At 48.6% G+C, this 12789-nt stretch overlaps 1 protein-coding gene across 4 annotated transcripts in view; it reads left to right on the forward strand.

Annotated features, from left to right (window-relative positions):
- ANPEP (alanyl aminopeptidase, membrane) overlaps positions 1-7756 on the forward strand; it is a 28224-nt gene extending 20468 nt beyond the window's left edge. For all 4 annotated transcript variants that reach the window (XM_049905940.1, XM_049905941.1, XM_049905938.1 and 1 more), the window contains exons 16-21: positions 321-412; positions 856-966; positions 1106-1273; positions 2845-2985; positions 3251-3332; positions 7138-7756. In XM_049905940.1, the coding sequence (XP_049761897.1) occupies positions 321-412; positions 856-966; positions 1106-1273; positions 2845-2985; positions 3251-3332; positions 7138-7290 (747 nt within the window). In that variant the 3' untranslated portion in view covers positions 7291-7756. The remainder of the gene's footprint in view (positions 1-320; positions 413-855; positions 967-1105; positions 1274-2844; positions 2986-3250; positions 3333-7137) is intronic.
- The last annotated feature ends 5033 nt before the right edge of the window (positions 7757-12789 follow it).

Here is a 12789-nt window from a genome sequence, read left to right on the forward strand (position 1 = left end):
TACATTTCCTACAATAAGCATGGAATACTGATGATCAGGGGGGAAAAAACCCAACACTTTCTTTTAGGAAATGATGACACTTAGACATGGAATGTTTGGACAACTGAGTCTTTGTTGGGAAGGAACTCCAGAACAGCCATCTGGAACCTAGACTTTCCCTGTTCCCTCCAAGCACTGTTTGGCCATGGGAGAGCTCCCGAACTGCTGACCTTGTTCCCTCCCTGCTGGCACCTGCCCACCCATGTCAGAGGCTCCATGGGGCTCTAGTCAGGTCAGCCATGAGTCCTCCCTTTGAAACTATTGCATGTTCTTCCCCACAGAAATACCTGAGGAAGCAGGTCCAACCCCTCTTCGATCACTTCAAAAATGTCACTAACAACTGGAAGGAGCGCCCTCAAAGCCTGACAGACCAGTGAGTGTGACCTCCCGTGGGTCCAGAGGTCCTGCTGGCCCAGCAACCCCAACCTGGGCAGTCCAGAGCAACGCCCAGGCAGTTTTCTCCTTTGGAACTCCCAACTCCTGGCCAGGGCAGGGGACAATGGACAGGAGAGATGCCCACCCAGGAGTAGGGGGTCCTCCATGAGGCTCTGTGTAGCTTGTGGGCCCATCTAACCACTTTATACAAACTTCAAGGTCACCTCACTGGTTTGAGGTCAACAGCTAAAGGTGTTGATGCTGGGACTGGAGCCTGTGCCAGCCCCTCTGGGTCTCAGGACTGCCTAGGGTACCAAGGAAGCTCAGGCCCAGAGCATGAAGCAAATAATGGGAGCCCACAAGGCCAGGTGGGCCACAGCCTGTCCCCGTCTGCCTGTAGTTGTATATAAGGCATGCTGACCACGTGTCCTCCCTGGGCAGGTACAACGAGATTAATACCATTAGCACTGCCTGCACCAATGGAATTCCAGAGTGTGGGGAGCTGGCCTCGAGCCTCTTCGCTGAGTGGATGGCACAACCTGATAACAACACGTGAGTGTGTCCCTGGTCCTCCTCCTCCAGGCTTCACCTCTCCCTCAAGCAGAATCTGGGAGCCCACAGTCTTGTCCTTATCCAACCTTTGTCCCACCCCCAACTGCTGCTGTGACCCTGACTCCCCCTCCCCATCCAGGATCCACCCCAACCTGCGGTCCACGGTCTACTGCAATGCCATTGCCCAGGGTGGGGAGGAGCAGTGGGACTTTGCCTGGGAGCAGTTCCAAAAGGCCACCCTGGTGAATGAAGCTGACAAACTCCGCTCAGCCCTGGCCTGCAGCAACAAGGTGTGGATCCTGAACAGGTGAGGACCAGGGCGGGGCAGGGCTGGGTGAGGCCCCGCCCCACCAGAGATCAGGATCCCTGTGCGGGGGAGAACCTGCCAGGCCTCCACACACTCATTCATGCAATCCTCACAAACCTGAGAGGTGTGGGCAGTATTGTTCCCATTTTACAGATGCGGATACTGAGGCTCAAGGCAGTTTGCTCAAGATCTGGAAGCTTCAATAAGTACTAGAGCCAAGATTCGCACCCATGTCCGGCTCCAGGTCTTGTGCTTTTAGCTGCTATGGCCCTCTTAACTTCTGCCTGATGGCAACTTTGTTTCCCTCTCTATCAAGGGTTCTGGAGCACCTGGACATGAGTCCTTCTGGACTCCAGCTGGGCAACCCTCAAGCCCTTGGATGAGGGCTTCTAGCTTCCACTTTGTAGTTCATATGCCAATATCTGGACCCCAGTACAGAAGAGCCATCCTCAAAGTCAAGGACAGCAATGGCCACCATACCTGGTGCCAGGAGTCGAAACTAGTCCTTTCTTCCTTCCTCCATTCCTCCTTCCCTCTCTCTCTTTCTTCCTTCCTTCATCTTCAGATATTTAGTGGCCTAGCAATTCCACTCCTGGGTATACATCCAAAAGACTTGAAAGCAGGGACTCAAACAGATACTTGTACATGAATGTTCATTACAGCACTATTCACAATAGCCAAAGGGGGAAACAACCCAAGCGTTCAACAGATGAATGGATAAACAAAATGTAGTATAGCCATACAATGGAATATTATTAGACATTAACAAGGAATGAAGTCCTGATACATGCCACAGCATGATGAACCTTAATAACATTATATTGGGTGAAAGAAGCCAGAAATAAAAAGACAAGTATCATGTTGTTGTTAGGCACTGTCAGGCTGATTCTGAGTCATAGCAACCAACGTGACAGAGTAGAACTGCCCCATAGTGTTTCCTAGGCTGTAATCTTTAGGGAAGCAGATCACGAGGTCTTTTCTCCCTTGATGGGTTCAGACTACCAACCTTTCAGTTAGCAGCTGAGCACTTAACCGTTGTACCACCAATATGATATGATCCCATTTATATAAAATATGTAGAATGCATAGACAAATGCACGGATATCAAAGTAGATTAGAGGTTATTATTAGAGGCTGGGGATGGAGGAGGAAGGTAGTGCGCAATAGGTACAGAGTTTCTGTTTAGCGTGATAAAAAAGTTTGGGAAACAAATAGAGGTGATGGTTGTACAACATTGTGGGTGTAATTAATGCCATTGGATTATACACTTCAAATGGCTAAAATGGAAAATTTTATGTTGTTTGTATTTCACCACAATAAAAAAAATACAAAAATAAATGCATATATATATATATATTGGGCATCAGCTCCTTGGCAAGCATAGCATCTGGCATAGCCAGTGACCCTGCTTAGAGGGCTCAGCTTTCCACCTACCACAGGGAGAGAGGCCTGGGTGGTCCCTCAACCCTCAGCACACCAAGGGGTTGTTGAGGGGATGCAGGAGGACGTAATGTACGTGGTCCTGGCTTCTCTCTCGAATCTTCTGACTGCAACTCCTTCTGCCCTCACAGGTACCTGAGTTACACCCTGAACCCTGATCTCATCCGGAAGCAGGATGCCACCTCCACCATCAACAGCATTGCCAGCAATGTCATCGGACAAACTCTGGCCTGGGACTTTGTCCAGAGCAACTGGAAGAAGCTCTTTGAGGAGTGAGTCTGAAGAGAGGGTGTCTGGAGGCGAGGGCCCAGGCTGGGGAGCCCTGGAGGTGGCCTGTGTGCACGGGACACCACGGGGGTGGGCAGAAATGTGGTGGATGGAAGCATCTTCCAGGAAAGGGTGGGGAGTAAGGGACCCTGCGTTCAGACTTGTGTTCAAGTCCCAGCTCCCCCATGTTCTAGTTGTATGACCCTAGGCATATCCCTGGGCGACAGTCCCCAGCCCCTCTCGCTCATCTCCTCTCTCTTCACCCTGCAGTTACGGTGGTGGCTCCTTCTCCTTCTCCAGCCTCATCCAGGGAGTGACCCGACGATTCTCCACTGAGCGTGACCTGCAGCAGGTAAGAAGCTGTCCCTACCCCTGGACCCTGGCACAGTGGGAACTGGGCACCCAAAGGCCCCTTCCCAGCTAAAAGGGTGGCTGCCACTCAGCTCCCACTGAATGTGGCCATGAGGGTATGAGGGTCCCAAATTGCTAGGCCTTCCTAATTGACAGGAGAAACTGGGAACCCAGATTTTTAAGATGTGGACAATTCATTGTAAAACATTAATCTTGGGGATTTTTGTATAGGCACAAAAGCAAGGAGAGCAATATAATGAGCCTCTATGTACCCAGATTCAACAATTATCAACATTTTGCCAATGGTTTTTTGGGGGGGTGAACAATTTTAAAGGAAATTACTAATATTACATAATTTCATCTGTAAATACTAGAAAAAAAAGTCATATCTAAAATAAAGAAATTTCTTTAACATAATTACACTGCCATTATCAGATCCAAAAAGTTAATTCCTGACTATCTTCTTACACCCAGCCTATATTCGAATCTTCTAAGCTGTTTAAAAAAAAAAGTATTTTGCAGTTGATACACTTGAATCAGAAGGTCAACTCATTGCATTTGGTTGGTTTGCCTTTTTTTTTTTTTAACTGAGATATAATTCACATACCATCAAATTTACCATTTAAAAAATGTACAATTTGATGGTTTTTGGTATATTCACAAGGTTGTGCAACCATCACTACTATCTAATTCCAGAACATTCTTATCACCCCCAAAAGAAGCTCCGTATCTATTAGTAGTCACTCCTTATGTCTCCTTCTCCCCCAGCCCCTGGCAACCACTAATTTGCTTTCAACATCTATGGGTTTGCCTATTCTGGACATTTCATATAAACAGAATCATATAGTGGCCTTTTGTGTCTGACTTCTTTCACTTAGCCTAATGTTTTCAGGGTTCATCCATGTTGTAGCATGTTATTCCTTGTTACTGTCTAATAACATTCCATTGCATGACTATACTACATTTTGTTTATCCATTCATCTGTTGATGGACATTTGGGTTGTTTCTACATTTTGGCTATGGTGAATAAGGCTACAGTGAATATTTGTGTACAGTTTTCTTATGAACATATGTTTTAAATTCTTTTGGGTAATATACACAGGAATGGTAACTATACACAAATGTTCTGTGGGAGAAAAGACCTGGTGATCTGCTCCCATAAAGATTACAGCCTGGAAAACTATGGGGCAGTTCTACTCTGTCATACAGGGTCACTGTGAATTGGAATCGACTGGACGGCACACAGCAACAGTAACAACGTGGTAGTTCTATGTTTAATGTTTGGAAGAACCACTAAACAGTTTTCCATGGTGGCTGCACCACTTGACATTCCCACCAGCAATGTAGGAGGGTTCCAATTTCTTCTGTACATCCTCACCAACATTTGTTCTTTTCCTTTTTTTTTTTTAATTCTAACCACCCAAGTATATGTCAAGTTGTATCTCATTATGGTTTTGATTTGCACTTCCCTAATGACTAATGAGGAGCCCTGGTGGTGCAGTGGTTAAGAGCTCTGCTGCTAACCAAAAGGTTGGCAGCTGGAATCCACCAGCCATTCCCTGGAAATCCTATGGGGTAGTTCTACTCTGTCCTGTAGGGTAGCTATGAGTAAGAATCAACTTATTGGCAACGGGTTTGGTTTTGGTTTTTTAATGACTAATGATGTTGAGCATCTTTTCTTGTGCTTGTTGGCCATTTATACATCTTTGGAGAAAAATCTGTTCAAGTTTATTGCCTATTTTTAAATTGGATTTTCTTTTTGTTGTTGAGTTGTAGGAGTTCTTATGTATTCTAGATATTAAGTCCTTATCAGACATAAGGTTTGAAAATATTTTCTCCCATTCTGTGGGTTGTCTTTTCACTCTCTTTAAAGTATGCATTGATGGACAAAAGCTTTTGATTTTGATGAAGTCCAATTTATCTATTCTTTGATTGCTGTGCTTTTGTTGTCATAGCTAAGAAAACCAAAACCAAACCAAACCTGTTGCTGTTGAGTCGATTCCGACTTATTGTGACCGTATAGGATAGAGTAGAGCTGGCCCCACAGGGCTTTCAGGAGTGGCTGATGGATTTGAACCGCTAACCTTTTGGTTAGCAGCCTGAGCTCTTAACCACTTGCCAAATCCAAGGTCATGAAGATTTACCCTATGTTTTCTTCTAAGAATTTTCTAGTTTTAGCACTTACATTTAATTCTTTGATCCGTTTTGAGTTAATTTTTGGAAATGTTGTGAGGTAGGGGTCCAACTTTGTTCTTCTGCATGTGGCTATCCAGTTGTTCCAGCACCATTTGTTGAAAAGACTACCCTTTCCCCCATTGAATGAACTTGGCACCCTTGTTGAAAATCAATTGACCGTAAATGTGTGGGTTTATTTCTGGGCTCTCAATTCCATTCCAGTGATCTTTATGTCTATCCTTATGCCAGTATCATACAGTCTTGATTACTATAGCTCTGTAGCAAGTTTAGAAATTGGGAAGTGTGAGTCCTCCAACTTTGTTCTTTTCAATATTGTTTTGGCTATTCTGGGTCCCTTGGATTTCCATGTGAATTTTAGGATTGGCTTGTCAATTTCTGCAAAAAAGGCAGCTGGAATTGTGACAGAGATTGCCTTGTATTTGTAGATCAATTTGGGGAGCATTGCCATCTTAACAATATTAAGTCTTCCAAAACCATGCACATGAATATCTTATTTAGATATTTATTTCAACAGTAGTAGTTTTCAGCATATCAGTCTTGTGCTTCTTTTGTTAAATTTATTCCTAAGTATTTCATCTTTTTTGGTGCTATTGTAAATGGAATTGCTTTCTTAATTTCATTTTTGGATTTTTCATTGTTAGTGTATAGAAATACAGCCGATTTTTGTATAGCCCTCGTATTCTGCAACCTTGCTGAACTCGTTTATTAGCTGCAATAGTTCCTTTGTGGATTCCTTAAGATTTTCTATATATAAGATCATATAATTTGCAAATAGAGATAGTTTTACTTCTTTCTTTCCAATCTAGATACATTTTATTGCTTAATCACCCTGACTAGAACCTCCAGTACTAATAGGTCTTTTCATCTATAACATTTAAAAAATATGTCATTTATACATTGATGGGACAACTGGGTCATTTGACATTAGATATGAACTGTACCTAACTGTTCCGGCTTACATACAAATTCGATTTAAACAAAGATTTAGGGAAGGAACTCATTTGTAATCTGAGGACTGCCTGTATAAAATTTTCCACATTTTGGATTTGGCTGATTGCTTCCTTATGGCATCTGTTTTAGAATGTCCCTGTCTTCTCTTGATTGGACTGAGATTGTAATTCAATTAAAAGCCGAGGATCATCTCAATGAGAAATCATACAACGAAGGTCAAATACATCTGTGAGCCAGATTTAGTGAGGGGCTGTTATTTCCAAGTCTCTGCCATAGAGTCCCTGGGTGGTACAAATAGTTAAGCGCTCAACTACTTACCAAAAGGTTGGTGGTTACAACTCACTCAGAGGCACCTCAGAAGAAAGGCCTAGCTGTCTGCTTCCATACGGTCACAGCCTTGAAAACCCTATGGAGCTGAGTTCTACTCTGACATACATGAGTCAGAATCAACCTATTGGCAACTTGCTTGGCTTCCCGTAGATAAGGTTTAGACTGAGAGAGCAGTGGAGAACTTGCCCCTCCTTTCCAGGGGAACAGGCTGCTGTCTCCATCCTTGGGGGCTCTTAAGTAGAATGGGAGGCCAAATGGCCGAGAGAGCCTTTCCTCCAGGCTATGTTAGAGACCCAACCTCAGGCTGAGAACCTCTGTTTTCCCTGCAGCTGGAGCAGTTCAAGCAGGACAACATGGACATTGGCTTTGGCTCAGGCACCCGGGCCCTTGAGCAAGCCCTGGAGAAGACAAAAGCCAACATAAAATGGGTGAATCAGAACAAGGACGAGGTCCTCAAGTGGTTCACAGAGAACAGCGAATAGTCCCTGGTCCTTGAAGCCACCTGGCTCCCATGCAAGATGCCCATGTACATCTGTCCCAGCAGCCTGTGGCAAGGCCTCCCATTCCCAGAGTCTGAGCCACCAGTGTCCTCCCCTCAAGGACAAAGTCTCCAGCCCACATTCTCTCCACTCCGCCAAGGGGGCCAGTCGAGCTCCTGATGGCCAGGTTATTTGAGCACCTCCCAGGCACTGCCCTTTGTGCCAACCCCACCCCAGCCCTGGCATGGCGGCCTGATGTCCAGGGCCCTGCAGCTGATCTCAGGGAAGCCCAGCTCCAGGGCTAGATGAGCAGAAGCCCTTGATGGACATGATGGACGGCCTTGGGGGCAGGGGGTGCTGCACCTTTTCTCACCATCCTATAAAGGCCCTGGCACCTGAGGAATCTACAGGGCTCCAGATCTGTATTTTTTTTTTTTTCTAAGAAAATGTAAATGAAGAATTTCTAGATGAGCTTCCAGGCTCATTACTAAACTTAAGCAGGAATGGGTCTGCTATTAGCTGGGGAGGCTGGGATGGAGGGAACCTGGGGTGCCTGGAGGGAACTTCTCCCAGTGCATTGGAGGGGAGAGGTGTGCAGCCTGCTGGCCTTCCCTGCAGAGCGCCTGTGTGGAAATGTCTGCCTGCAGTGCTCATTTCATCCCAATTCTCACATCAGGCTGGAGGTGCAGGGCACTGGGGAACCAAGGAGATGGGAGGGCAAGTGCCAACGGGGGCTGGTGTGGTGCCAGGCACAGAACAGTTCCTGGCAGAGTGGAGGGAGTGCTTTTTCAGAAAGCAGGAAAGAAGCTGTGTTTACACCACCCTAACATAGGGGTCGCTATGAGTCGGAATCAACTCAATGGCACTGGGTTTGGTTTTGGTTTTTTAACATGAGGCAAGGGAGCAAGGTGCCGGCTGGGCCCCTCTCCTTGCGCTGCAGCCAGCACCTGAGGGGGTGGGGGTGGGGGTGTCAGTTCAGTAAAGGCAGTGACTCTGGCTCCAAGGCCTGGTGTGACCACTCACAAGCCTAGCTTCCAGGATCCATGGTAGATCTGTGGGGTATCAGTTTATAAATGGTGAAGTAGTTGTTTTCAAGAGTAGCATATGGGGAGGTGCAGTGCTAAGGGTGAAAGGCAGGTGAGCCGAAGGGTGGAGACAGGTTTTCTAGGCTCAGGAAATGGGGGCTGTGCCTTCCAGATCACCATGGACAACCAACTGGTAGTCAGGGTCAAAGCTGCTCTGACCAACTCTGAGGAGAAAGCCTGGGGCCCACATAGCTCCACAGGCATACTCTGGCCTTGGTGGGTGTCTTAGGCTGGGTTCTCTAGAGAAGCAAAACCAGCGACATATACACAGAGAGAGAGAGAGATTTATCTCAAGGAAATGGCTCACGAGATTGTAGAAGCTAGCAAGTCCCAAGTCCACGGGTCAGGCGTTAGGCTGGAGGCTTCTCCTGACTCACTCCGTTGCAGCGACTGATGAACCCAAGATCAGCAGGTCAGTCAGCAAGCCACTGGCTCACAGGCTGCAGAGGCTAGTGGATCCCAAAGTCTCCTAGCTCAAGTCCCAAGAACCAGAGGTCAGATGATGACGAGCCAGATGTAGGATCTAGAGCAAGATCTTTGTTGGAACATCTATTTATATACTGGCAGTAGGCCACATCCCCAAGGAAACTTCCTTTCAATTGATCGGCTATTCACAGCAGATCTAATCATGGAGTTGATTACATCATTACATAACTGCCAAACTACATCATAACTGCCAAACCATTGAGACTCTTGGCCCAATCAAGTTGACACACAATCTTAACTATCACAGTGGGCATCTCTAGGCAAATGCAGCCAGGTTGTAGGAGGCTCACCTTAACCTCAGCCTGACAAGGCCCAGCTGAAACTCCAGGGCTGGTGGGAGGGAAGGAGGGTAGTAACAGATACCGCAAGTGGGTGTCACCTCCGACTGACACCCACAGCAAGCTTGGAGTCCAGCAGGCCTGGCTTCATATCCCAACTCAACCACTATTTCCTTGGGCAAATTACCTAAACTTTCCCAAGCCTAGGTTTTCTCACCTGCATGATAGGGTTAGGAAACCCTGGTGGCATAGTGGTTAAGAACTACGGCTGCTAATCAAAATGTCAGTAGTTCGAATCCACCAGGCACTCCTTGGACACTCTATACGGCACTTCTACTCTGTCCCATAGGGTCACTATGAGTCGGAATCGACTCGACAACAATGGGTTTGGTTTTTTTGGTTTGGTACGATAGGGTTGGTGCGTGGATTTAAGGAGATGAAGCACTCAGCACAAGGCCTGACATTTATGAGTTGCTGTTGGCTGCCATATGTGGTCGCCCCCAACCACTCATGGTGACCTCATTGTGTTATCATGTTAGCCCTGCCTCCTGGCTTCATGGCCCCACAGGCCCTATTCCCTCCCTCAAAGCCTCTCCGCCTTGCGAGAAGCCAGTGGCCTGGGCAGTAAAGGCTTCTCCAGCTCCACAGTCATCTGCACATCAAAGAGTAGGGCGGGCCAACCGACTGCAGGGGATGAGGTGGTGGTCTGCCACCAACCTGGAGGCTCCCTGGGCTCATTCCAGATTAAGCGCCCCCAGCCCCTCTGGGCCAGTCCTTCCTGTCGCCAGTGCCCAGCAGCCATGACTGACACTTGGCCTTCTGGGGACCAGAGAGCAAGCCCCCTCAGGTGGTCCCTGCTCGGGGAGGGGCTGGCCTCCTCATCTCGGGTCCCTCTGGGGACGCAGGGAGTAGGGGGTGGGGGGATGGAGAGCTGGTGTGCCAGGGAGAAGAGGTGGCATGGATTGTTCCCTCTGTGGCTGGCACTGGGCTAGGCTGTTTATGCGCATGTTCTCATCTGGTCCTAGTAGCCCTCGGAGATAAGGACTGTCTTTCTAATGCCCCTGAGTTGAGGCCCCGCCTCCCCTTGGAGCCGCAGCTGTGATAGCTACACACTTCCTGTGTGTGGCGCCTAACGGCTTACAATGCTGGCATTCACAACGCCCTGCGTGGCTGGAGGAAACTGGTCCCCCATGGGTCTGCAAGGACACCCGGAGCCAGCCACCTGCAGAACCTCGCTCAAGGTCACAGATCAGAAGCCTGGCTCAAACGCAGGTGGTGACTCCCTGTCCCATGCCCTGTCTGCCAGGGGGTTGGGCCTTTCAGCACTCAGGGCACCGAGAGGCAGCAGCAACCCCAGGGTCTAGTGCCCTGTCCCCCTAGCCACCCCCAGGAGGCTCCTCAGGGCCATCCTCTGGAGCCCTAGAGGCTGAGGGAATGAGACAAGCCCTGGACCTGGGGCAACCCTTCCACTTCTCTAAGCCTCAGTTCCAGCATATGTCGACCTGACATGTCATCTACACTGCAGAGTCATTGAAAGGCCAGGGTGAGGGACACATGAGCTGTGTTTTTGAGATGGTGACTAGGGTCCCCAGGAAGAAGGTGTGGGTGGACTTGCCCTCCCATCCAAGGTGCAGCATCAGCCTTCTGCGTCCCACGCCAGGCACTGGGCAGAGAGGGAGAACCCAGAGCAGGGTGCTGACGGAGCACAGATGTGAGGGGAAGGTTGCTGCTCCTGTCCCTCCCACAGTACGGGGACAGGGCATCTGACCTAGTGGAGCCCAAGTGAAAGTGAAGTGACAAGCCTGGGGCTGGGGGTGCAGCTTCAACCTGACTTAAAAAAAAAAAAAAAAATCACCACCAAACCAGTTGCTGTCAGGTCAATTTCGACTCATGGCAACCCCTTGCGTGTCACAGTAGAACTGTGCTCCACAGAGTTTTCAGTGGCTGATTTTTCAGAAGTAGATTGCCAGGCCTTTCTTCCAGCGGACTTGAACTGCCAACCTTTCGGTTAGGAGCTGAGCACTTTAACCGTTTGTACTACCCGCAGACTCTGCAGCTGGGACCAGCGAGGGGGAATTAGCCCTAGCCACTGAGACCCGGCTCCCTCACCCCAGCAGCACCTCAGATGTCTCCCAGGCACTCCAGCTCGTGATCTACGTGTGGTTCCTTGCCTGAGCCATGGGGGCCCCCTACCTCTCCCTTTGCACCTCTTAGAGGAACATGTTGAGGGGGAGTTGGGAGAATAAAGCCTCTGAATTCCAGCGAATGCACACCCCTGGCTGCCATCCATGGAGACCAGCCCTCTCCTGGGCTCCACTTAGCCTCAGAGCCAGGTGAGTGCAGCATCAGTGATCCAGCAGGGCAGGACTTCCTTCTGTCCCTACAACGACTAACCCCAGATCAGCAGGAGCCAAAGGAAGGAGACAAGAATTCAACAATTCTGCCTTCTGTGCAGATGCTGTGAAAGACTGTGAACCAAACCTTTAGGTCTTCTTGGGAACAGATGAGGAATCAGGAGGCCTGGGGTCCACATCTAGTTTGGGAGTGTTCCCCTACCTGGGCCTCAGTTTCCTCAGCTATAAAATGAGTGAAGACTATCCACTACCCCCCAAACCTGGTTGGGCCTCAGAATATCCTGGGGAGGATCTTGTTTAAAGCCCCAGGTTCCCAGGCCCGCCTGATGCACTAATCACACTCTCAACACGGTCCCGAAATCAGGTGACTCAACACCCAGCTAGGCTTGAGAACCACTAGACTAGACATCTCTTAGGTCATGAGACTACTTCTGCTACCATTCAATGAGCACTTACTATGCACCAAGAGTAAGAACCCCAAGAGGTAGGGTCTGTTATTGTCCACTTCACAGCTGAGGAAGCGGAGTTTCAGGGAGGTTTTGTAACTTGTCCATCGTTACACAGCAAGTAAAGGCCCTGGGTGGTGCAAACAGTTAAGCACTCGACTACTAACTGAAAGGCTGGTGGCATGAACCCACCCAGAGGTGCCTGTGAAGAATCAGCTTTCAGAAAGTCATAGCCTTGAAAAGCCCATGGAGCAGAGTTCCACTGTGCCATATATGGGGTCTGGTCACCATGTCTCAGAATCAACTCGATGGTAACTGGCCTTTTTTTTGTTGTTGTTGCTTTTACACACCAAGTAAGAGCCAAATGGAAAGTGCACCTAGGTCAGCAGCGCCCCGTCTTGGCTACGCCCTTCCTTGGGGTTTTCTTGGCCGTCCAGCCATGGCTGACAGCGCCTAGGGACAAGAGGGTCCCGGGGTGGGAACCAGAATCCACAAATTCTACAAGGTTGGAGAAAGAAGATCAGTTCCTCCTTTCCAAAAACCAAACCCAGTGCCATCGAATCAATTCCAACTCATAGCGACCCTATAGGACAAAGTAGAACTGCCCCATATTTTCCAAGGAGCGCCTGGCAGATTTGAACTGCCGACCCTTTGGTTAGCAGCCATAGCACTTAACCACTATGTCACCAGGGTTTCCCTGTTCCTCCTTTAGGAGATAAGAAAAAACTAAGGCTGAGAAAGGGAGAGGCCTACCTGATGTCATAGGTCAGGTCAGCAGGCAATGGACTGCCCGTGGGAGACCCCGTGTGTGGCTGAGAGCTCCCAGTCCAGGAAATCTGGCAGTCTGGTCTTC

The sequence above is a fragment of the Elephas maximus genome, chromosome 13 (assembly GCF_024166365.1).
Source record: "Elephas maximus indicus isolate mEleMax1 chromosome 13, mEleMax1 primary haplotype, whole genome shotgun sequence".
Classification (NCBI taxonomy): domain Eukaryota; kingdom Metazoa; phylum Chordata; class Mammalia; order Proboscidea; family Elephantidae; genus Elephas; species Elephas maximus.